The 25,699-nt window shown below is 51.4% G+C and overlaps 1 protein-coding gene across 6 annotated transcripts; it reads left to right on the top strand.

Moving 5' to 3' along the window:
* Positions 1–11,282: 11,282 nt before the first annotated feature.
* LOC103642079 (ABC transporter I family member 1-like) lies at positions 11,283–24,057 on the top strand. Of its 6 annotated transcripts, XM_008665398.4 has the most exons (8): positions 11,283–12,614; positions 12,815–13,145; positions 13,292–13,417; positions 13,495–13,596; positions 14,482–14,584; positions 17,929–18,406; positions 22,879–23,031; positions 23,364–24,057. In XM_008665398.4, the coding sequence occupies exon 1, from the start codon at positions 11,454–11,456 to the stop codon at positions 12,129–12,131; it is 678 nt and encodes a 225-aa protein (XP_008663620.1). In that variant the 5' UTR covers positions 11,283–11,453; the 3' UTR covers positions 12,132–12,614; positions 12,815–13,145; positions 13,292–13,417; positions 13,495–13,596; positions 14,482–14,584; positions 17,929–18,406; positions 22,879–23,031; positions 23,364–24,057.
* The last annotated feature ends 1,642 nt before the right edge of the window (positions 24,058–25,699 follow it).

The raw sequence follows: 25,699 nt of genomic DNA, 5'->3' as shown, positions 1-25,699 counted from the left end.
ATAAGAACCCTCGGAAGCCCCCCCGGAGGTGCGAACCTCTTCGACAAGATGCTCAAGGAGCCGTGCCCCTACCATCAGGGGCCCGTCAAGCACACCCTCGAGGAGTGCGTTATGCTTCGGTGTCATTTCCACAGGGCCGGGCCACCCGCCGAGGGTGGCAGGGCCCGCGACGACGACAAGAACGAAGATCACCCAGCGGGGGAGTTCCCCGAGGTCCGCGACTGCTTCATGATCTATGGAGGGCATGCGGCGAATACCTCGGCTCGGCACCGCAAGCAAGAGCGCCGGGAGGTCTGCTCGGTGAAGGTGGCAGCGCCAGTCTACCTAGACTGGTCCGACAAGCCCATCACTTTCGACCGGGCCGACCACCCCGACCATGTGCCGAGCCCGGGGAAATACCCGCTCGTCGTCAACCCCGTTGTCGGCGATGTCAGGCTCACCAAGGTCCTGATGGACGGGGGCAGCTGCCTCAACATCATCTACGCCGAGACCCTCAAGCTCCTGCGCGTCGATCCGTCCTCCGTCCGAGCAGGCGCTGCGCCCTTCCACGGGATCATCCCTGGGAAGCGCGTCCAGCCCCTCGGGTGACTCGACCTCCCAGTCTGCTTCGGGACACCCTCCAACTTCCGAAGGGAGACCCTGACGTTCGAAGTGGTCGGGTTCCGAGGAACCTACCACGCCGTGCTAGGGAGGCCATGCTACGCGAAGTTCATGGCCGTCCCCAACTACACCTACCTAAAGCTCAAGATGCCGGGCCCCAACGGGGTCATCACCGTCGGCCCCACGTACAAACACGCGTTCGAATGCGACGTGGAGTGCGTGGAGTACGCCAAGGCCCTCGCCGAGTCCGAGGCCCTCATCGCCGACCTGGAGAACCTCTCCAAGGAGGTCCCAGACGTGAAGCGCCATGCCGGCAACTTCGAGCCAGCGGAGACGGTCAAGGCCGTCCCCCTCGACCCCAGTGGCGACACCACCAAGCAGATCCGGATCGGTTCCGGGCTCGACCCCAAATAGGAAGCAGTGCTCGTCGACTTCCTCCGCGCAAACGCCGACGTCTTTGCGTGGAGTCCCTCGGACATGCCCGGCATACCGAGGGATGTCGTCGAGCACTCGCTGGATATTCGGGCCGGAGCCCGACCCGTCAGGCAGCCTCTGCGCCGATTCGACGAGGAGAAGCGCAGAGCGATTGGCGAAGAGATCCACAAGCTAATGGCAGCAGGGTTCATCAAAGAGGTATTCCATCCCGAATGGCTTGCCAACCCTGTGCTTGTGAGGAAAAAAGGGGGGAAATGGCGGATGTGTGTAGACTACACTGGTCTCAACAAAGCATGTCCGAAGGTTCCCTACCCTCTGCCTCGCATCGACCAAATCGTGGATTCCACTGCTGGGTGCGAAACCCTGTCCTTCCTCGATGCCTACTCAAGGTATCACCAGATCCGGATGAAAGAGTCCGACCAGCTCGCGACTTCTTTCATCACGCCGTTCGACATGTACTGCTATGTCACCATGCCGTTCGGCTTGAGGAATGCAGGCGCGACGTACCAGCGGTGCATGAACCATGTGTTCGGCGAACACATCGGTCGCACAGTCGAGGCCTACGTCGATGACATCGTAGTCAAGACGCGGAAGGCTTCCGACCTCCTCTCCGACCTTGAAGTGACATTCCGGTGTCTCAAGGCGAAAGGAGTCAAGCTTAATCCTGAGAAGTGTGTCTTCGGGGTGCCCCGAGGCATGCTCCTAGGGTTCATCGTCTCCGAGCGAGGCATCGAAGCCAACCCGGAGAAGATTGCGGCCATCACCAGCATGGGACCCATCAAGGACTTAAAAGGGGTACAGAGGGTCATGGGATGCCTCGCGGCCCTGAGCCGCTTCATCTCACGCCTCGGCGAAAGAGGTCTGCCTCTGTACCGCCTCTTAAGGAAGGCCAAATGTTTCGCTTGGACCCCTGAGGCCGAGGAAGCCCTCGGCAACCTGAAGGCGCTCCTTACAAAGGCGCCTGTCTTGGTGCCGCCGGCGGACGGAGAAGCCCTCTTGGTCTACGTCGCCGCGACCACTCAGGTGGTTAGCGCCGCGATTGTGGTCGAAAGGCAAGAGGAAGGGCATACATTGCCCGTTCAGAGGCCGGTCTACTTCATCAGCGAAGTGCTGTCCGAGACTAAGATCCGCTACCCACAAGTTCAAAAGCTGCTGTATGCTGTGATCCTGACAAGGCGAAAGCTGCGACACTACTTCGAGTCCCATCCGGTAACTGTGGTGTCATCCTTCCCCCTGGGGGAGATCATCCAGTGCCGAGAGGCCTCGGGCAGGATCGCGAAGTGGGCGGTGGAAATCATGGGCGAAACGATCTCGTTCGCCCCTCGGACAGCCATCAAGTCCCAAGTGTTGGCGGATTTCGTGGCCGAATGGGTCGACACCCAACTGCCAACGACCCCGATCCAACCGGAGCTCTGGACCATGTTTTTCGACGGGTCGCTGATGAAGACGGGGGCCGGCGCGGGCCTGCTCTTCATCTCGCCCCTCGGAAAGCACTTGCGCTACGTGCTGCGCCTCCACTTCCCGGCGTCCAACAATGTGGCCGAGTACGAAGCTCTGGTCAACGGATTGCGGATCGCCATCGAGCTAGGGGTCAGACGCCTCGATGCTCGCGGTGATTCGCAGCTCGTCATCGACCAAGTCATGAAGAACTCCCACTGCCGCGACCCGAAGATGGAGGCCTACTGCGATGAGGTTCGGCGCCTGGAAGACAAGTTCTTCGGGCTCGAGCTCAACCACATCGCTCGGCGCTACAACGAAACCGCAGACGAGTTGGCTAAGATAGCCTCGGGGCGAACGACAGTCCCCCCGGACGTCTTCTCCCGGGATCTGCATCAACCCTCCGTCAAGCTCGACGACGCGCCCGAGCCCGAGGTACCCTCGGCTCAGCCCGAGGTACCCTCGGCCCCCGAGGGCGGGGCACTGAACGTCGAGGAAGGGCAGAGCGGGGCCACGCCAGATCAAGATTGGCGGGCCCCGTACCTGCAATATCTCCGTCAAGGAGAACTACCCCTCGACCAAGTCGAGGCTCGGCGGGTAGCGCGACGCGCCAAGTCATTCGTCTTGCTGGGCGACGAAGAGGAGCTCTACCATCGCAGCCCCTCGGGCATCCTCCAGCGGTGCATCTCCATCGCCGAAGGTCGGGAACTGCTGCAAGAAGTACACTCGGGGGCTTGCGGCCACCACGCAGCGCCCCGAGCCCTTGTCGGAAATGCTTTCCGGCAAGGCTTCTACTGGCCAACGGCGGTGGCTGACGCCACTAGAATTGTCCGCACCTGCGAAGGGTGCCAATTCTATGCGAAGCGGACACACCTGCCCGCTCAGGCCCTGCAGACAATACCCATCACCTGGCCCTTCGCTGTATGGGGTCTGGACCTCGTCGGTCCCTTGCAGAAGGCGCCCGGGGGCTACACGCACCTGCTGGTCGCCATCGACAAATTCTCCAAGTGGATCGAGGTCCGACCTCTGAACAGCATCAGGTCCGAGCAGGCGGTGGCATTCTTCACCAACATCATCCATCGCTTCGGGGTCCCGAACTCCATCATCACCGACAACGGCACCCAGTTCACCGGCAAAAAATTCTTGGATTTTTGCGAGGATCACCATATCCGGGTGGACTGGGCCGCCGTGGCTCATCCCATGTCGAATGGGCAGGTAGAGCGTGCCAATGGCATGATTCTACAAGGGCTCAAGCCTCGGATCTACAACGACCTCAACAAGTTCGGCAAGCGATGGATGAAGGAACTCCCCTCGGTGGTCTGGAGCCTAAGGACGACGCCGAGTCGTGCCACGGGCTTCACGCCGTTTTTCCTGGTCTACGGGGCTGAAGCTATCTTGCCCACTGACCTGGAATACGGCTCCCCGAGGGCGAGGGCCTACACCGAACAAAGCAACCAAGCTAGCCGAGAGGAATCGCTGGACCAGCTGGAGGAAGCTCGGGACAGGGCCTTACTACACTCGGCGCGGTACCAACAGTCCCTGCGACGCTACCACGCCCGAGGGGTCCGGTCCCGAGAACTCCAGGTGGGCGACTTGGTGCTTCGGCTGCGGCAAGACGCCCGGGGGAGGCACAAGCTAACGCCCCCCTGGGAAGGGCCATTCGTCATCGCCAAAGTTCTGAAGCCCGGAACATACAAGCTGGCCAACAATCAAGGCGAGATCTACGACAACGCTTGGAACATCAAACAGCTACGTCGCTTCTACCCTTAAGATGTTTTCAAAGTTGTTCATATACCTCGCACCTACGCAAAGTTTAGTCGTCAAGGAAGGGTCGGCCTAGCCTCGGCAAAGCCCGACCCTCCCTCGGGGGCTAAAAGGGGGGAGACCCCCTCTGCGTCGAATTTTTCCTCGAAAAAGGATCTCTTTTTGGCAGGATTCCTTTCGTGCTTCTTGACTACTTCGGAAAGCGGATCCTGGAAACGACGAGGTACACGTAAGCAGCCAAGGCTGACCGAGCCGAGGGACTCCTACGCCTCCGGGATACGGATACCTCACTCATCACCTTCTGCGATAAGTAACTTGCGCTCGGATAAAGCGACTCCGTGGACCAAACGAGTCATCACGCTCGGAAGCTCTCCTGCTGAAGCAGTCCTTCAAGCTTTCTCGACTAAGTCGGGGACAGGGCCTCATGGACGAGTGAAAGTACGCGTAAGCCGCAAGGCCGACCGAGCCGAGGGATTCCCACGCCTCCGGGATACGGATACCTCACTCGTCCCTTCCGCGAAAAGCAGCTCTCGCTCACACAAACATCCCTGTTACCGACAGAGTCCAGATGCTCGAAACAAGAGGAAAAAAGACGCAGCTTCGCAAGCGCGGCGAGGGTGTGTTTTTCTGGCCCCGGCGGCCGCAGAAAGCACACGCTACAAGATGATCTGATCCTGCAGGCTCGGGTCTTCACGCTGAAGGAAGCCGTAGCACCCTCGGCATCGACGACGTCTTCGGCAAAGCCCGACCCAGCCTCGGGCGGCGCCGCGGTCCAGGGACTCCTCCGGGAATCCGGCCCGAGCAGGCGGCTCAACCGGTTACCCCTGGGGCCTCGGTCAACCGGCTTCCAAGGGCGCCAGCCCAACCCGAGGCATCGGCTGATCGACCTTGGCGTCGGCTCCGCTGACGGACAACACGGCTAGACTCCGGCCAACCAGGTTCCCATTCTCGAGCCAACTCCGCCTCTGTTCATACTGATATCGCTACCCCTGGCCTCGGTCCACCGAAGGGCAGCCGAGGGGTCTCTTTAACTAAGCTAGAGGAGCCCCAGACAACAAGGCCGAACGGGCCGAGGGATTCCTACGCCTCCGGGATACGGATACCTCACCCGTCACCTTGACACGGGGCAACTCATGCTTGGTAAAGCGGTTCAGATAATCAACAGGCGAGACTTAATGCTCGAAAATGAGGAAAAAACACGGCTCTGTGCCGAAATTACATACACGTTCAGGCCTCGACAGCCACAATGAACAAACCCACTGGCATTCGAAGTGCCATTACAAACGGAACTCCGGTTCCCCCTCCGCAGGTACGAACAACCCCACTCCAAGAGGGAAGGCCTGCGGAGCAACGGAAGGCCGACGAACGGCGCGCCGTCACCTGCTCCAGCAGCGGCGACGACGACGACTTCTGCTCCGGGGGGCCCAACAGCGGCAACGCTGACCTCAGGGTGGATGCCGCTGCCAGGAGGCCCCCGCCCATGCCAAAACTCGTGAGGCAAGGACGAGCAGAAGGCCGTAGGAGTTGGAGGTCGGCCCATGGCCGGTCCCGGCCGCCGCGCCGGCGAAAGAACCTCTTCCAGCTGCCGTGGCAGACGCCGGCGCCGCAAGTGGCCCCGAAGCCACTCGCGGCTGAAGACCGGACACGCTGCAGCTGCCGGACGCCACGGGCAATGCCCGCTTCTCCCCCCATCACTGAGTGAAGGAGCGGGCCACTGCCCACGCAGGGGCCGACCCCAACTCGGCACTCTCCCCTCCCCAGCCTTGGTGATGAAAATCCTTGAGGCTGAGGAAGGGGCAGAGGCCGCAGCCCGGCTCGCTTTCCCCCACCATCAAGCTGGAGGTCGCCATCTCGGGTGACCGCCGGTAAGGGGGTGCGACCGGGCTGCGTGATGAAAATCCTTGAAGCCGAACGATGGCTGAGAGGTACCAACTCCCATGGAGTTGCGTTCCTCCAACAAGGAGGCGGAAAGGCGGCGGATACCCCCCATCCGGGGGCTTGGAAGATGGGAAGACACGACGCTTGAGGGAGGAAGGAGACATGGTTGCCTTACGAAAGGAGTCTCCCTCCTTTTAAAGGCAACTCTCCCTACGTGCGCCCCCAGGCGCCGCGGGCTGAGTCTTCTCCAACACGCTCCAAGGCCCTCCCCTGCGACTCGGGGGCTGGGTCCCGCATGTCATGCAAGCCGGCTCAGGGCAGAAGAAGCCAAACCGCCGCGCGTGGTGCGCACGACCGTCCGGCGGTTACAGGCGACCCCCCATTTTCGCCCAGACCAATGAGCAGAAGGGGCGGGCAGCCATGCAGGCGGCATGCAACCGCGCCAGATGGATGCGCTTCTCCGACTTCTGACACGCCAGCTTGGGAACCCAGGCCCACGCGTCGAGCAACCGGCGCGCCAGTTGCTGCATGCAAGCAACCGTACCGCCACTTGTTCCACCATCGCGCCTCTTCGGTTGCGAAGCCTATGCCACGACTCGAGGCGACCCAACAGCGCTAGCCTGGCGCGTCGGTCAAAGCGACCGAAAGTGGGCCGGCAGTAATAGCGGTGGCAGGCGAGCGGGCGCAGCGGTCACATCGTCAGCCAGGCTCACGTCCCGTCCTGAGACAGCAAGAGAGCCTCCTCTCACGGCGTGAAGACGGTGCACCCGTGACCCGTTCCTCGAACGGATCGCACGCGCACAACGGCCGCCCCGCCAACCACTCGCCCAGTCGCATTAACTCCGTGGCGGGACACGCGGCGCCCCTGGCAGGAGGAGCGCGCGACGCTTCACCTTCGCCGTAATAAACGCGCCAGAAAAGGTACGCCACGTCATCCGATTTCGTATCCTTTTTCGTTTTCCTCTTTCTCTATCTCTTGCAACAGGGACCGGGAAAGGGGGATACCCCGAAAGGGATCCTTCTCCGCGAAGGAACTGGGCTCCGAGCCCCCCATTACTGATCAGGGGTTCGAAGGCTGGCCCCCCGAAGGGTTCAACAGTCGCCTCAGATCGCGTGGGCCCGACACCCACTACTAGTCAGGGGTTCGAAGGCCAGCCCCCCGAAGGGCTCCATGGCCGCCTCAGGCTACTCGGGCTCCGCGCCCATTACTGATCAGGGGTTCGAAGGCTGGCCCCCGAAGGGTTCACAGTCGCCTCAGACACCGAGCGAGGGATGACCAGGGGTACGTTCGATACATAACCAAGGCTCGGGCTGCGCTCCCGAGGTACCCTAGGACATTTCCGAGACCAGCGGGAACGATCTTGTAACAGAATCCCATCGGAGGGAGGCATCGAGCCCTCGGACCCCGTCGCCAGGGGACCGGGTCCGGCAAATCACCCGCAGGTACTTTTGGGCGTGCCTCTGGGCCCCTAGCCGACCCCCAACGAACGGGGCACGGACGTCCACTCGGATTACCCGCTTGCAGCTCACCGTAGACACCATGTTCGGTGCCCATCGAGGGTAACATGGCGCACTCCCCCCTCCTCCTTGCGGAAAGGCGACGTAGGGGCGTATGTAAAAAGTCGAGTCTGTCCCTGATCGTCCTCTCGCCCCGTGCGGAGGCTCGGGGGCTGCTCTCGCAAAAACTGGCTCCGGCCAAATCGTTGACAGCGTCAACATACCAGCCCGAGAGCATGGGCCCCGACCGTGCACCCGGGCTACGGCCAGTTCGCATGAGGGAACGACCAGACCAGCCGAAGCGTTAAGCGAAGTATTAAGACCTCGAAGGAGTGTAACCACTCCTCCGAGGCCTCGGGGGCTACACCCGGCGGGTGCGCTCGCGCGCACCCACCGGAACGAAATGCAACCGAGAAAGGCTGGTCCCCTTGCAAAAAAGTGCGACAAAAGCCTCCAAGCGAGTGCTGACACTCCCTTCGAGGCTCGGGGGCTACTGTCGGGGACCATAATTAGGGGTACCCTCAAGACGCCTAATTCTCAGTTGGTAACCCCCATCAGCATAAAGCTGCAAAGGCCTGATGGGCACGATTAAGTCAGGGATCAGTCCACACGAGTGACTCGATCACGCTTCGCCCGAGCCTAGCCTCGGCCAAAGGCAGCCGACCTCGAGAGACTTCCGTCTCGCCCGAGGCCCCCTTTTTATGGCGGACACATCACCGGCTCGCCCGAGGCCTTGGCTTCGCTCAGAAGCAACCTTGACTAAATCGTCACACCGACTGACCAAGTTGCAGGGGCATTAAACGCAAAGGTGGCCTGACACCTCTATCCTGACACGCGCCCCCGGCAGGGCCGAAGTGACCGCCGTCACTCCACCGCTCCACTGGCCAGTCTGACAGAAGGACAGCGCCGCCTGCGCCACTCCGACTGCAGTGCCACTCGACAGAGTGAGGCTGACAGGCAGTCAGGCCTTGCCACTGCGAACTCCGCTCCGCCCGACCCCAGGGCTCGGACTCGGGCTAAGACCCGGAAGACGGCGAACTCCGCTCCGCCCGACCCCAGGGCTCGGACTCGGGCTAAGACCCGGAAGACGGCGAACTCCGCTCCGCCCGACCCCAGGGCTCGGACTCGGGCTAAGACCCGGAAGACGGCGAACTCCGCTCCGCCCGACCCCAGGGCTCGGACTCGGGCTAAGACCCGGAAGACGGCGAACTCCGCTCCGCCCGACCCCAGGGCTCGGACTCGGGCTAAGACCCGGAAGACGGTGAACTCTGCTCCGCCCGACCCTAGGGCTCGGACTCGGGATAAGACCCGGAAGACGACGAAACTCCGCCTCGCCCGACCCCAGGGCTCGGACTCCGCCCTGGCCTCGGCCGAACGACTTCCGCCTCGCCCGACCCCTTGGCTCGGGCTCGGCCACGACGACAAAAGGCAGACTCAACCTCGGCTTCGGAGGAACCCCCACGTCGCCCTGCCTAGGGCACAGACCGCCACGTCAACAGGAGGCGCCATCATCATCCTACCCCGAATCGACTCGGGTCACGGAGAACAAGACCGGCGTCTCATCCGGCCAGCACCGTCAGAGAGGCAATGATGGCGCTCCACAAGCTCTATGACGACGGCGGCCCCCGGCTCTCTTACGGAAGCAGGACAACGTCAGCAGGGACTCGACCGCTCCAACAGCTGTCCCTCCATCAGGCTCCGCCGCACCTCCGACAGCCACGACATCACGCCAGCAGGATGCCCAGATCTCTCCGGCTGCCACATTGGCATGTACCTAGGGCGCTAGCTCTCCCTCCGCTAGACACGTAGCACTCTGCTACACCCCCCATTGTACACCTGGGTGCCGTTTGGTTCACATATTTGTAACGTAATGGGTAACGGATAACGTTAAATCATGTTTGTTTTAGTCCAACCGTAATCAGATACCACACTAAAATTTGATACCAGCCTATTCAAATTTGTTACCGCCAGTAATCGAGCCGAAACCATTACCATTACCATTTGCGTTACATTTTTTGAACCAAACAACACCCTGGATCCTCTCCTTACGACTATAAAAGGAAGGACCAGGGCCTTCTCAGAGAAGGTTGGCCGCGCGGGACCGAGGACGGGACAGGCGCTCTCTTGGGGCCGCTCGCTTCCCTCACTCGCGTGGACGCTTGTAACCCCCCTACTGCAAGCGCACCTGACCTGGGCGCGGGACGAACACGAAGGCCGCGGGACTTACACCTCTCTCACGCCCGACTCCGGCCACCTCGCCTCTCCCCCCTTCGCGCTCGCCCACGCGCTCGACCCATCTGGGCTGGGGCACGCAGCACACTCACTCGTCGGCTTAGGGACCCCCTGTCTCGAAACGCCGACAACTACAAAACTAGATCCAAATATAGTTAACTTTATTATTTTGGTATTGTTACCGCGACAACTTTAGTTCAATATATCAATTAGCTAGAAAATGGATTCATGGATTAAGATAATTTATAAAGAACTAGAATTTTTATTTCATATCGAGTGCTTAAGATTAATAACATCATACAATATTTTTTTACTATATAGTATTGATGAATTGGTCGGCCCCCTTTATATTGTAATCCTGGCTCCGCCCCTGACTGTGGCCAGGAATGGTTCCAGGTAATCAAAGCTTACACAAATTAGATAAACATTCCTGGTTCGATTGGTTCTAGGTCATGATTCCGGAACAAACGAACACACCCTTATCTAAACTTTTGAAGATGAACCAAGTAAGATTTTCCCCGCTAGGTCTCTTTTCTAATTCTATCCATGGCTAGCTCCATGACATACTCTGGCAAACAGAAACAAATACTATGGATGCAAGCGATTATAAGAGCATCGCTAACCAATAAACCATAACAAAGATAACAATAAATTCTGCAAAATTCAGGTAAAAAAACAAATTCTGCAAAATTCATTTTACAAGCTTAAACACATTTTGTGGTTTATAAACATCATTAAGTGTTTAGCAAATTTCTAAATAAAAACAAGTTTGTTCGTTTGGCTTTAATCCGTACCGGTTTCTACTAATTTTACAATGTTTTTGTCTCTATAGATTACAGTTGCAACAAACAAACAACTTTAGTATAAAGCCAACAACCTCAACAAAACTACTTCTATCCAGAAGTAGGAAACAGAGGTAGTTTGTCTGGTGTTTGAAGTTCAAGAAGGAATACTTGATCATGGCCATAGTTTAGAGCATTTCCAAAAGCTCTCTAAAACAGTTCCCTCATTCATTCTTTTGAAAAAATAAAATAAAAATATCATTCACAAGAATTTGAACTTTTTGAAGATAAGTGCTTGATAAATCTCTTCCTCAACTTATAAATTGTTCATGCGTTCTGCTTTTGCCTTTTGCTGTAGTGTATGTGCCCCTTTTCCACGGGTTTCCTTCCCTACTACCTGGTTTTTGAGTCTTAGGAAGCTAACCATTGCAAGTTATCATAAAAAACTAAAATGGCTTCCTATTCATTTTGTATGCTTGGTATAATCATTTTTATACGAAGTAATTCTGTAGATTTTGGAGATGCTTGTAGAGCAAAAATGATTTCCCCCAAACAAATTCCTCACTCGGTCCAACTACCTCACCTTCCGTCTCGGCCCAGGCCCAACTACCTCGCACCCTCTTGAGCCGAACAAACACCTCGGTAGTCTGCACGGCCCAATACCTGCCCTCCTCGGGTCCTTCCAACCTCGGCCTCTCCGCGCCCGCCGCCACATTGCCATCGCCATCGCCGCCGCATCCACCCACGGGCCCACCAAACGACCTCGCTGCGCCCACCCGTCCGCCCCCATCTAGCTCAGCGGTCCCGCACAACCGACCACTCGGCAGAATGCCGCCGCTTCGGCCTCCGCCGCCGCGGCTCCTGCTCAACAACGTCTCGTGCATGCGGAACGCGCAGACGGTGCTCCGCGACATCAACCTCAGCGTCCACGACGGCACAGCCCTCGTCCTGACCGGTGCGAACGGCTCCGGCAAGACCACCCTCCTCCGCATGCTGGCGGGCTTTTCGCGTCCCTCGGCGGGGGAGATCCTCTGGAATGGTCACGACATCACCTCCCCGGGCGTTTTCCAGCAGTACAAGCTGCAGCTCAACTGGATGTCGCTCAAGGACGCCGTCAAAGAGAAGCTCACGGTGCTCGAGAACGTCCAGTGGTTCGAGCTCCTCGAGGGGAAGGACGGCAGCAGGTCGGGCCCAGCCATCGAGCTCATGGGCCTCGGCAGGCTCATGAACGAGAAGGCCAGGATGCTCTCCATGGGGCAGAGGAAGCGGCTGCAGCTCGCCAGGCTGCTCGCTATCGACCGACCCATCTGGCTGCTGGACGAGCCCTCAGTCGCGCTGGACGCAGAGGGTACCAGGCTGCTTGAATACATTATCGCAGAGCATCGGAAGAAGGGTGGCATCGTGTTTGTGGCCACACATCTGCCCATTCAGATTGAGGATTCTATGTCGCTTCGGCTTCCGCAGAGGTTTCCCCGGAGGAAGACGCTGGTTGATCTTGTCCGCTGATGTCAATGTGAGATTGTGAGCACAGGAATTTAGCTGTATCTCTCTAATTCCTCTCCAGCTATCTGTCTGATTGCTGTTGGAGCAATTACTCTGGTGCTGCATTTGTCATCCTATTTTTGACAACATGGCAACACATTGTCGATGTTGATAATCTGTAGGGGTCTTTGTGATCACCGATTCGATGCATTGGCCCATGTATTTGGGGACACTAGAAAGCATTTGCCATGGCTGATATATGTATGGCTGTTCTTTGTGATCATGGTTTTGATGCATTGACCCACTTATATATATGGCACTTGCTTGCAGAAACTCTGTTAGCTGTTCAATGTCTTGCAGGTTTTCTCATGCCTTGCATATCCATGTGAAGCTTCAAGTGTTGGAGACTGGGAAACTTGACCAAATATGGGGAGACCTCTGGACAGGATCAGAATTAGATGTCTGAGTAGAGTGTCTGTTTTCTCACATTATTGTGCATTGACTAAGGTTGATTTCTTCTCTAACAATCTTGTTGTAGTCTGAATATGTTTGTAGTTTTACAAATTACATATATTTGTGTAGCTATTATTGTCATCTGAATATGTTCAGCAGAAGTGGCTGATTTTACAATTTTAGCATATGCTATTGTATTTAACCCACAAACATTTTTTTTTACTACATTCAATAACTACTACAATTTGGTTTAGGATGTTAGAGTGGACGCACTAACCAGTTCGATACAAAAGCTTAAGCTGATGAGAGAAGATAGTTTATCCACCTATACACTTCAACACCCCCACTCACGTGCAACCGGAGAGAAAGGCGCAAGCGCAAACGTGGAAATAAATGGGTGGAAGCACAAATAAAGACTCTGCCGGAATTTGAACTTGAGACCTCTGGTTTTGATACCATGTTAGAGTGGACGCATTAACCAGTTCAACGCAAAAGTTTAAGCTGTTGGGAAAAGGTAGTCAATCCATTTATACACTTCAACATAGGCCATATTGACAAAGTTTGGAGCCCACTGGACAGAACTAGGTAACTGATTTCTAGTTTAGAGGCATCTGTTTTCTCACATTCTTGTATAATATGTACAGCAGCGCGAGACATTGTGATTCCTTAATCCTTATTCTAATCATTTGCTTCTTTCTAAATATTAAGGAATCTTATCTGCTGAATTGTAGATATACATTATGCAAGAGAAAAGAAAGCCAAAGAACAAGATAAATCCTACAGAACATTGCATATTCATTGCTGTGTTTCTGTGATTTCCACCTGAAATTCTTTACGTGGTTACTGCCTTGCTGATTGTAAGTCAAATCATTTGATGTATGCATTTGGTATACTAGGCTGTCATGTGTTAACTTTCAGTACTACACTGGTGCAGGCTGTAAGAAAAGAGCAGTGAATGCAGCAGAAGTCTCTAGGGACCATTGGAGGTGCTCTATGACCCCATTCTGGTGGTAGCTGGTCCACTATTCAAGACAAGGTATAAATCCACTTCACAGGCCAGCATGGAGCCACAAATGCTACATAAATGCATGCTGTTATTATGCTGTATTTTGTTTGGTTGCCACTGCTTCTCTTTATGCCCCAATCTAGAGTTTTCTAGAACCGAATCTCTGTACAATGTGTAAATGTTTGAACTAATCGTTGCATTGCAAATGATCAGGTCTTGCCTGGATCCTAGTTAAGTTGATTGTTGCTCATTGTGCAGTCAAAATGAAGATGATCTTTTCGTGGATGAAATTTGATAAGATTTTTGGGGCATCTGGCCCAGTTGAAAAGCTTTTGCATGTTTACTGACTTAATATTAGATTGTTTCTAGTGCCCCTACCTTGTTATTGTCTCTTCAGCGTACGTTTTCTATTCTTTCATTTTTCTGTCGACTAGGGCGATTAATCGTGATTGGTCCAGACCGACTTGGACGATTAATCACGACTAATCACGATTAATTAGACGACTTAAAAACATGGTTTCTGTGTATCAGTGCAAGACACCAGAGTTAAGATGAGTGATGAAACTACTGAAGTTTAACGTGGACTGCCTTGGCATGTGAAAATTCATTTGTTATATTCATATTATCATATTGTCGCAATTAGTTGTACTTCTTAGGGGTTTGTGGATGTGGAAAGAGTGATATGAAAGGGTAGGATATACGCTCCAAAAGTAGAATGCTAGAATCACTTGTAGCAATATGAGAGGGATACTTTAGAAGAGATGCCTTTTGTTTCTTGAAAAATTGCAGTGATTGTTTCTGTACTTTTGTAAGTCATGAATATAGTTCGGAATAATTTTCATTCTAGTATTTCTTCTTTTAAATTTCCATCATATCTTATGTGGTAGATTTATATCCTTTTACTATTCTTGGCAGGATATTTACCTTAATTATGTTTTTTGTGGAAGAAAGAGAGAGAACTCGTTTGATCGGAAAGGGAAATTCCAAGATCCAAAGATATACAAGTATTAGATAGCAGGTTAGCACCTGAACAACAGAACAAGTGAACAGTGACATTGGTTTTTCTTTCCAGCCTAACTTCTGCAACACCAAATGCTGATTGGTTTAGTTTCATATAAACTCAATATTTGTCTTTGCTAACGCTGATAAACCTTTGGATTAATTGGCAACGTAGTGTTGAGTTGGATAGTTGAAACAGTGTTGGAGTTATGTGGTTGTTTAATTCAACAATGGTTTAGAAGGAACATGACAATGATGCCTAGAGTATATTTATGGCACTGAAACAAATGTTTGCTGGCATTCAAGTGTCATGTTGATTTTGCTTTAAAGGATGATAATCAGAAGGGGGGATTTTTCTGTTTGTGCTTGTGGTTAAGAAAACAAACATGGGCCCAGCCCCTATAAATACTGCCAAGTGAAATTAATCATCATGCTAGCCTTTTGTTAGGACTGTCTTTAAGACTGCTGCCTTTGACTATTACATCAAACATTTAAGCGCATGCTTGGAATCCTATACCATTCCTTAAAGGGGGGGCAAAGAGTGCGCGCCAAGGGAGGTCTTTATTAATACCTATACTAATGTGAAAAGGCGCAGTAGTGTGGTTGATCCCCCAAAACGCTAGGAGTGAGACACGGGGCACAAGTCATAATGCATTGCTGCTAGAACTTTCTCTCTAGGGCATCCTGTAATAACTGCAGGAACTCTAATACCAATACCATTCTGTTTCTGGAAGAAATTATGACTGACATTTCTACTTCAGCCAGAACAATAATACAATCAAGTGAGCCCCACATGTCAATGTCAATGTCACATTATTGATAGCACAGCTGTTCAAGTTTAATTTTATTTGGCTCGGGAGGCACTGTTTGTGCCCTTTTCATCTAATCAGATTGACCATTCATGGAAGATGACATCATGGAAAGGATGTTTCAATGCCACAAAACTTCTCAAAAATGTTTGTTCGATAAACCTGTAGTCTTAGCTTTACGCAATGGTGGTTTCTGTGGTGTACAACAATCTGTTGTGTAATATTTATTTATTGTAATGGTGACACATAGCAGTAAATATAGTTTGCATGCAAAGAGAATATTGTTAAACTGGATTTAGGATTGACAATTCCTGGTTATGGGTCCCACAGCAGTTCCTGCAGTAGTATGTATGATAATTAGAAATTACTTGTCATGCACTACATCCATGAGTTAACCATGTGGGAAGAAGCCATGGTGTGCTGGTGGGATGGAGAAAGATGTTAGTTTCACTTTCTATATTTATTGTTCTCCATCATTGAATATTTCAACTCTTAACAGTAAATAGGAAATACTTATCCTTTGGAGCAAGTTATGCTCATGAGCGGTAGGTACCACCATCAGCTAGAGTTGGTTAGAACTTTCTCTAACCGAGAGACTGACGTGCGTAGCCTACCACACACTTAGCGATCTGCCGATCTCTCCTAGAAATTTCCATCACTGTTTGCAGAAATTGCAGAATCAGCTGCATGATTTTTCATGCAATAAAAAGAGGGAAATATAGAGAAATAAAGTTGTATTGCAAATGCCTGCCTTTCTATGATTATGCACAGTAGTCATTTGTGATATTCATAGGTGGTATTGTTTTCTTGTTGATGAGTGTTGCTAGTTGATTTAAACACGTTCCATCACCTCACATGATATCTGAAAGGGATCTGGTGCCTACACTTGTATGGTTGTGTTATGTTTGCTAAGTGCGAACATCTGAAAAGGCAGCTGTGTTAGCAAGTAAACTAGACATACTAATGGATATAACTGTTATGACCATCGTTACCTATAGGTGTCGGGGCCACGCCAGTGGCTAGGCCATGCCGACAGTTAGGGCGCGAAATGTCTAGGATTTTCCTTTCTTAGATATTTTGGTTGTTTCCATAAAAATAGGATAATGATTGATTCTTATTAGAAGAGGATAAATACCTTCAAACAATTATGGAATAAAGCAAGCAACTCAATTATCTTGCCTGGCCTCAGGGGTCGTCTCCCTGGCCTTATTCAAACGACGGTTCGCCGCCCCTCACTACAAGCTGGCGACATAAGAGCGTGAACTCATCAGCTTGGTCCAGGTTGTGTGGCATTGGCAGCCTGTGTCTCTGGGGTCGCCGCTTCCTTGTCCGCACCGACCAATACATCCTCAAGTTCCTCTTGGGCCAACAGTTGTCCAATGTTCCCCAGCATCAGTGGAGCTGCAACCTATTTAGCTTTGATTTCGTGGTCGAGTACCGTCTCGATCGCCTCGACTTGACAATGGATGCCCTCGTACGTGACTTCGAAATTGTCGCGGACTCTGTAAACTGCAGAGCTACACGCCCTCTTAGGGTCCTCGTTTCGCCTACTCAATGAGATCAACACTACCACCAAGGTTGATGAGGCATGCGTCCTCCACCAGCAGCTGCAGGACGCGTCCCTTGGTGCGTCGTGGCTAGAGATGGCAATGGGGACCCGATCCCCGATTCCTGCGGAGAATTCCTCCATTAGGGGATGGGGATGGGGATTGGGAAGAAACTTCCCCCGCGGGGATATAAACGGGGAAATTTTATCCCCCAGCGGGTAAACCTGAATGGGGACGAGGAAGCATTCCACATCCCCATTCCCCGCGGGGACCTGTTAAACTTGCTCGTGACTACGTTTTTTGTACTAGTTAATGACAACTCTGTTTACAAATCGTCCGACTAATCGCGATTAGTCGGGCTGGTCGCCTGTAAGCGGCCGACCAGGGGGACGACGCGATCAGGTTTCCTGGTCGTCCTGATCGTCGCTTAATCGTCCAAAGCGATCGATTAGTCGTCCGATTAGCTAGGTTCTGGTCGACCAGTGCGCGCGGGTTAAATGTGGCTGTGCTATTGGGCTTCACCGTTTTTTTGGCCCAGTAGCCGCATACATCTGTTGGCGCCCCTAAACCCTAAATCCTCCCTGTGCCTGCGCCCCTCTCAAGTTTATGTCCTCTGCCGGCGGCTGCTGCTCTAGCCTCCAGGTCTCTCCAGTCTCCACCGTCCACCATCGCCGGCGGCTGCCCCTCTCAAGGTCGTCCCTGCCCCCTGCTCATCTACAAGGCACAAGATGAGCTCGTCATCCGAAGGTCATCCCTGCTCCCCTCCTTCCCCCTTGTCTGCACTCTGCAGTTTTGCATTCTGCGCAGCACGGCAGTTTTGCCAAGAATCTGCATTCTGCGCAGTCTGCCTTGGCCCTGCTCATCTAGTGTTCTATACCTCCATGTTCTACTGCCTTACTTCAATAGTACTTAGCTTCATCTCTGCCAACCAGTTTCCATCAGCCCAACAGTAGCATATCTAGTGCCTAGTATTGACTTGACCTCTATCTGTTGACATGTTACAACAGAAAGATGGAAAATAGGTTTCGAACAATAAGAGAGCTGGGATCCAAGGGAAAAAGAAGCAACCCACTGGTGCTTGAAGAGTTTATGTGGGAAAATGAATGGGTTGAAGAAAATAATGAAGCTGATGGTGATAGCAGCATATGGCATGCTGTGGATGAGGCGTTAGGGGCAACTCATGCTCTCCAAGGCAGAAATTTGCCAAGATTAGCTGCTGCAGGTGCTGCTTCAAGTTCTCGGCCTCAACGAACCTATGTTAGGACAAGGAAGCGTTCAAGAAATGCAGCAGCACAAGATATTGGAGAAGATGATAGTGATGCTCAAGAAGATGGTAATGCTACAACAGATGCAGAAGAACAACAAGAACAACCACTAGAAGCAACTAGAGATATGGACCAAGATGAATCTGAATCTGGAGGAGGGAAAGCTGCTGCTAATGCTTTTTGCTTGGATGCTGATCTGCTCTAGGTAGCAGACTAGCAGGTACTCTATATTGTTTCACACTTTCACTTATGTTGCATTCACTTCCAATTGAAAGCTGCTACTGTTATATTTCAGTAATTCACTTCCGAACTTCCAATTTAATTTCAGTTCTATATGGCTTATATGCCTAGAAATACATATATACATATATATATATGGCTTATATGCCTAGGAATATACATAGGACGACTAGGGACGACCAGAGGCCCACCAGAACCGATTAGTCGCCCTAATCGCGATTAGGCGCCTGGTCGGTCCTGTCGGTCGACTAGCTGGTCGCCCGACTAGCTGGTCGCCCGACTTGAAATCAGTGGTTCTATATGGCTTATATGCCTAGAAATACATATATACATATATATATGGCTTATATGCCTAGGAATATACATAGGACGACTAGGGACGACCAGAGGCCGACCAGAACCGATTAGTCGTCCGATTAGTCGCCCTAATCGCGATTAGGCGCCTGGTCGGTCCTGTCGGTCGACTAGCTGGTCGCCCGACTTGAAATCAGTGAACGACAAGAATAAATAATTACCTTGTCAAGAGACCACTAATTTTACAAATGTGTTCATTTTGATGTATGCATAATGATTTCTTACATCTGATAATGTGTACAAGTGACAATGTTTAACATTAATAACAAAGAACATATGTCTTAATTATAATTTAAATGGGGATGGGGATCCCCGCTGGGGATTTATCCCCATGGGAAACGGGGACGGGGAAGAAATGTTCCCCGCAAGCGTTCGTGGGGATCCCCGCGGGAATTTTTTTTGTCGCGGGGATGGGGATGACGAGCTATTCCTCGGCGGAGAATTCTCTGTTGCCATCCCTAGTCATGGCGAATCACTTTCCTACTCCACGGTAAGCAATAAGCATGTCTTTGTGCCAGCGTGGCCTAACTTGTGCCAGCAGGAGCTTGAGCAGGCCCATACCACCGACCACGAGGTGATACAGAAGACCCTCCAGTGGCTGCACACAAATTTCTACATCCCTCACGACCGGGCGTTAGACTAGGATTATGTTCACGCGTGCGTCTCGTGCCAACACAACAAGATGCTGACCTTCAGTCGCTCGACGTGCTGCCCCAGGTGTGGGCCGACATCTCGATGGACTTCATCGAGGGCTTCCCTATGGTCCACAGGAAGTCTGTCATTCTTACCGTCATCGACTGCTTCTCCAAGTATGCGCACTTCATTGCCTTGACCACCCATACACAACTGCCTCAGTCATCCACGCCTCCTTCGAGGGCGTTCTTTGTCACGTCGGCTACATGGCTTCCCTTCCTACATCTTCAGCGACCGTGACCTGATGTTGACCAATCGCATGTGGCATGACCTCTTCAAGATGGCTAGTGTCAAGCTCTGCTTGAGCATGGCGTTCCACACTTAGGCAGTCGACTAGTAGGAGGTCATCAATGGTGATTGCCATGTACCTCCATTGCGCCATAGTGGACCGTCCACACATATGTGTTGACTAGCTTCCTTGGATGGAGTATTGCATAATACTTTTGTCAGTACCCTGGAAATGGGGTACCCGTTACTACAGTAGGAAGGTGTTGTATCCATGCGTCTATCTTTAGTCGCATGGCGAACAACACATGACCCCACCACGTGGACGACTCCAGGGCCGCCACGTGGCCAGGAAGGACAATATACTCCAAGGTGGCGACAGTGGGTCCGGACCCCCACGGGAAAATGCCGGATCCCCGGATGCACAGCCCGAACCTCCGGGCGAGGTTCAAGACCTCCACAGGTACAAACCAGACCCCTGGGACGGGTCCCGGACCCCTCGGGAGGGGTCCGGGCTACTCACAGTAGGGTCCCGGGATTCCAAGGCAAAGAATACCCAGGCCTTAATCAAGGCCAGGTGGGGGTCCGACGCTGACACGTGTCCGGCCTATACCGCGAGCACTCCCACTCCCCGCTCAGGCGGAGGCCTGGTGCTGCCACGTGGCCTTCTGCCCGTGACGTGAGCTCACGGGCGGAGCCTGACGTAAGGCCTCTGGGCCGCACGGCGCCGCATTTATCGCGGATAAGACGCGCCGCCTGGCAGGCGATGTGCCGCCTCGGCATTTAATGCGCCCTGTCCACTCCGCCTGGCAGGTGATGTGCCGCCTCAGTATTTAATGCGTCTTGTCTACTCTGCTGACGGACAGTGGCCAGGCCATCCTGCAGGCGGCGTGCCCGTTCGCTCCGGTGGCATGCACTACGCCCGTACTGCGGCATACACTGTACTCATCATCACTCGTACGTTGCCAGTGAAGCTTTCGCTGCACGCCGATACTACGCAGGCTGCGGATATCAGGGCGCAAGGAGATTGCACCGGCGACCAGCACTAGTTGCTCCAAGTATTACATCTGTTATATCCCTAGGCCCGCATGTCGGGGCTCAACACCCTTGTACGTGCCCCCCTTCAGCTATAAAAGGGGAGGCACGCAACGTTACAACACAGACACACTTAGACCCAGCTCAGGCTCACAAGTTCACACAAGCTCTATACATCACACAGTGGAGTAGGGTGTTACGCTCCGGCGGCCCAAACCACTCTAAATCCTTGTGTGTTCTTGTGTTCATTCATCGCTTAGCAGACAAGCAAAACGCTTAGGCCCCTCCTCATCTTAGAATTTAGGGCGGGTGTATTCCGCCACTCGGCCGGAGAATTTCCTCTCCGACAACTTTGTTCCACATGGCTCTCCATACTACGCCCTTCTAGGTGGTGTATGACCGATCTCCGTTGCCTCTATTTTCGCACGCTGCAGGAGCAGCTCAGACAGAGGCAGTGAATGCCCTCTTGCGCGACCGCGATGCCTTTTTCGTGCAGGTTTGCGAGCATCTTCTCCGGGACCAATAGTATGCCAAATGCTACTATGACAACCGCTATCGTGAGCTTGCGTTCGCGGTGGGTGATTGGGTGTAGCTCCATCTCTACCGACTAACACACCTGCTGAAGTTCTAGCCCAACATGCTTGGGCCATGTTTTGGTAGCCTCTTCTAGGTGTTGGAGCACGTCAGATGGCCTATCACCTTCATCTTCAAGAGGGCGCTCGTCTCTACGACATGTTCCACATGGGGCTGCTCAAGCCGTTTCACGGGGACCCTCCAATGACTCCACCTCTCGTGTCACCCGTACAAGATGGTCGATTACTGTCTATGCTAGAACGTGTGTTGCGTGTCTAGCTACGCAGGGGTGCCTAGCGCGTTCGCATTTAGTGAAGTGGCCTGTCCAGCTACGACACCATATGGGAGCCGCTTCAACACTTTAAGGACCTCTACCTCGACGTTTAGCTCGAGGATGAGATGTTCGAAGAGGCGGGGAAGATGTTATGACTGGCGTCACGTATAGGCGAGGGTCGCGCCAGTGGTTAGGCCATGTCAGTAGTTATGAGCGAAATGAGTAGGATTTTTCTTAGACCGTGTCCAGCAAGTTACTCATATGGTCACCCAAAACACTTTTGCACTGTAGACTGCAATGTTCGTAGAGTAGAGTTTGAAATAGGAGATGAGATAAAAGATAGGATGTGTAAGCTGATGGAGATAGTTCACTTAGATATTTTGCATTGTTTTCATAAACCTCTAAGTAGTTTTGGAATAAAGCAATTATTTTCGGCGGCCAGGTCAAGCCGTCGAAAATAACAAACAATTTTCGACGGCGAGGGATGGGCTGCCGAAAATAATATAGGCCGATGTTGTGCAAGCAAGCAATTGCCTTGCTTGGCCTCAAGGGTTCGTCTCCCACATCTCTCCCTCTTGCTTGCCTGCTCCCTGTGCGTGACTACAGCTCCTATGCGCCGCCGAGGGTACAAGCCCCTGCCATCGATCTCCTACCCGTACAACCTACGCAGTCGTAGTAGGATCTCGGATCCTACCAGTAGCCAACCGTATGCATATACATATACTACATATCTGTAATGGTGTAATCACTAACTAGTAGAAGATGCATATGAAGGACAGTCTCCTTTCCTTGGACTAAACAAACAAATCTAAATTAGTGAGTTTATGAATATAGGTATTGTGATCAGCGAAGATGGCCAAGAAAGCATGCCGTGTGGGCTACAGTTTCTGTAAATACGTGAAAAGACTTGATAAATTTTTGTAATGCTGCTTGTAATAAATCTAGGTCAATTTTATTCTAAACCATTGATGGGCTTCGGTGTAGCCTGTTCGCTTGACTTTAATCCGTATCGGCTTCTATTGCTTGTACAGTGTTTTTATCTCTATAGATTACAGCTGTAGCAATCAAACCGGCTTTAGTACTCGGGTCAATTGATTAGCCATCACTTTCCACAGTCAGCCCAGGTGCTTTAAGTTTTTGTACCTCCCACATCAGTTTAATTCTGATGTTATCTGTACAATGACAATCTGCATGGCAGTCCTTTTAACTCGTAAGACGTTACAATTAAGAAGTCCAATAAATTATGCAACTGATGTCAGTTATTATGGCTCGTGAAGGAGTTTCGTTTGTGTCGACAGGACTTGTAGAAAACACTTGCATCCAAGGAAAGACAGCGAGGGGTGATGGGAAAGGACTTTGGAAGCATGGCCCGTGCTGCTCTGAACAAGAGGAATGTGAAAAAGAAAAGGAAGATCACAATAAGCAGGCTCTCTCATAGCAACAGTCAACAAGTAAGCACTTGTGATTCTGTTCTTGACAAAATAAAATCCTGGTTCCTTCCAAACGAAGCCTGAAGATGGTACCATCTGTCAGATCATAGCCCCGTCTAGCTTTGTAGCGCTCATTTCTTCATTTGACATTGAGTGCACACATTTGTCCAATGATAACGAAACCTAGTTACCAGATGGCAGTACTGTATTATTGTTGAAACTGAAATCCGTTTGCTAGGTACACTAGGCACCTAACCCAGCTTAGTTGAGAAGCTAGCAGTTGACTCTCATAATGAGGAGGAGATTGGAATGATCAACACTCATCCTTTCCTTCCTCCCATTTTCTTGTGCAGAGAGAAGGGAACCCTCGCGCAAGGACTCTCCGGTCCGACGGGCGCAGCTGGACGGGGCCCTGCATTGTTAAATGTGTGCTTGTCTCGTTGCTCAGATGGTCAGTATATGGGTCCATGCACACATGCCCGAAGATTGATGCAGTGTTGACGGTGACCAGTGACAGTGAGCCCCCCAGCGCGCAGGCAGGCAGGCAGGCGTGCAGCGTCTTTGAAGTGAGGAATTGAAATGGAGGAGAGGAGAAGCCGGGTGTCACTGGCACTGGGCATGCAGGCGAGGCGATCTTGTGGAAGCACGTTCGGGTGTGTGTACTGGAGATCTGGAGAGAAGGCGAACCAACTGATGAACTGAATTTGCGGACAAATCTGGAGGCCAAAAGGCGCCATTGGGGTCCCGATTGGTTGGAAGACGACGGCAGCTTTCTGTGGATTGGTGTGTTCCTTCTTGCCCAGGGGTGTTTGTTGGTTGTTACAGGCGGCACGGTGCGTGACCGAGTCTGGTCTGATGTGCTCTGGCGTGCAGGAGGGTGTGAGATGACCGACCGTCGGAAGGAAGGGCCTCTCTCTCTGGTCACTGCAGCATCTCCTCTGTACTAAAATGATATAGTTCTAGATTTGGATTGAGTCAAACCTTTTAAATTTTAACTAAATTTAAAATTATTATTATTATTTATGAATATAAGGGTATTGTTTGGTATATGTTATATTGTTATCTTGCTCTAGATTCTCCGTGGAAGTTTATTATTACAAGTGATTCTACGACTCAAAAGTCAAAATGGTTCTATGTGCGTTGGTGTTTCGTATCTCACTAAATTTATTGTGCATGTTCCGGTATCCTAGTCTTCGTCGGCACTCTTGTTTTTTTCCTTGTGGGTTCATCTTCGCCTGAAGGCGTCCGATTGTCTCTTTATTTGATCCCCTTGCTCTGAGACGAGCCTCTCCCTTTTATAGGCCGAGAGAGGGGTTAGCTAGCGATGGTTTCTCTGTGAAGGAGCCGTAAGGTAGGGAGTAAAAGCAGCGTTTTAAAACTAATGTTTTACCCCGGGTGAAGCAACGCATACTTGTGGGGCTCGGAGCTAACTGGCTGTCGCGTATTTATTGTGTTGGATTGAGTCAAACCTTTTTTATTTAAAATTATTAGTATTAGTATTTATGAATACAAGGGGTTGATTGGTAGAGTTTATCTTGTGCTAGATTCTTCGTGGAAGTTTAGAGCTAGTTTGGAAGCCACAAAATTGGAGAGGATTTGAGAGGCTAAAATCCACTTTTTATCCAAAATTGAATAAGAAGGGGGGTTTGAGGCTCTCAAATCCCTTTTGGTTTTGTGAGTCCTAAAATAGCCTTATTATTAGAAGTGATTCTACGACTATAAATGGTTCTCCGTGATTCTATGAATAACATACAATGATTTTTTTTCCATAAACTAAATCAGAAGAAGCTATTTTTTATTTAGCTTAGCATCTTAGTCCATTTCAAAAATTCAATTCATAGAATCATTTCTTAAGAGTCGTTTATTAGGGAAAAAAAGTTGTTTGGTAGAGCTTCTTTGGATTTAGCTTACAAGCTGGTATATAAGCTATATCAAACAGATCTTTTATAAAAACATATTTTATAATTAATTTAATAAAACTTATTATGTATGTAAATGCTACATTTTATGTTCAACATTGTAGGGTGTTTTGTTTTTTTTAAGATGCATATCTTTTATTATATATTTACTATTTAAACATTAATTTAGGTGTATAACAAAAACTATTTACTTGAGAAAACAAAACTCTTATATTTTACAAAACTAATTTTAAATGAGCTAACTTAATTTTAAAAGCTTAACTTCTCGAAGATGAGAATTGTACCTCTTGTCTTGCAATGTCATTCGTCTTCGGTCATTTATGAGGTCGGCGAGGTCGCCGCCGACGACTATCAGGAAGCGGTCGTTCAGGTCTAACTGAACTACTGGAGTTCGATGGATCATGCAGCCATTGATGATGCGGTCGTTAAGGTCTAACCGGACTACCGGAGTTCGATGGATGATGGATCTTGCAGCCACTGAGCCACTTATGACGTGAGGTCGTTTAACCGTTTGTGAGCTTAATAAGGGCATATTCGGTTATTTATATCCCATATAGATTAGATAGAATTGAAAAGAAATAATAAAGATTTTTGAGTTGCTATGGATTTTAAATCCACTCATCCTCGTCCAATCCACATGGATTGCACGTAAACTGAACTATTACTTTGCAACTTTAAGACAAGTGTATTCTCATTTGATTCACTCTAGCTTCACCACTATCTCTCTATATAAAGAGATTGATTTATTTGGGCTATGTCTATATATAAAT

This window comes from Zea mays, chromosome 10, assembly GCF_902167145.1.
Source record: "Zea mays cultivar B73 chromosome 10, Zm-B73-REFERENCE-NAM-5.0, whole genome shotgun sequence".
In the NCBI taxonomy this organism is placed as follows: Eukaryota; Viridiplantae; Streptophyta; class Magnoliopsida; order Poales; family Poaceae; genus Zea; species Zea mays.
Note: the sequence above shows the minus strand (reverse complement) of the source record. Positions and strands in the feature narration are given on the sequence as shown.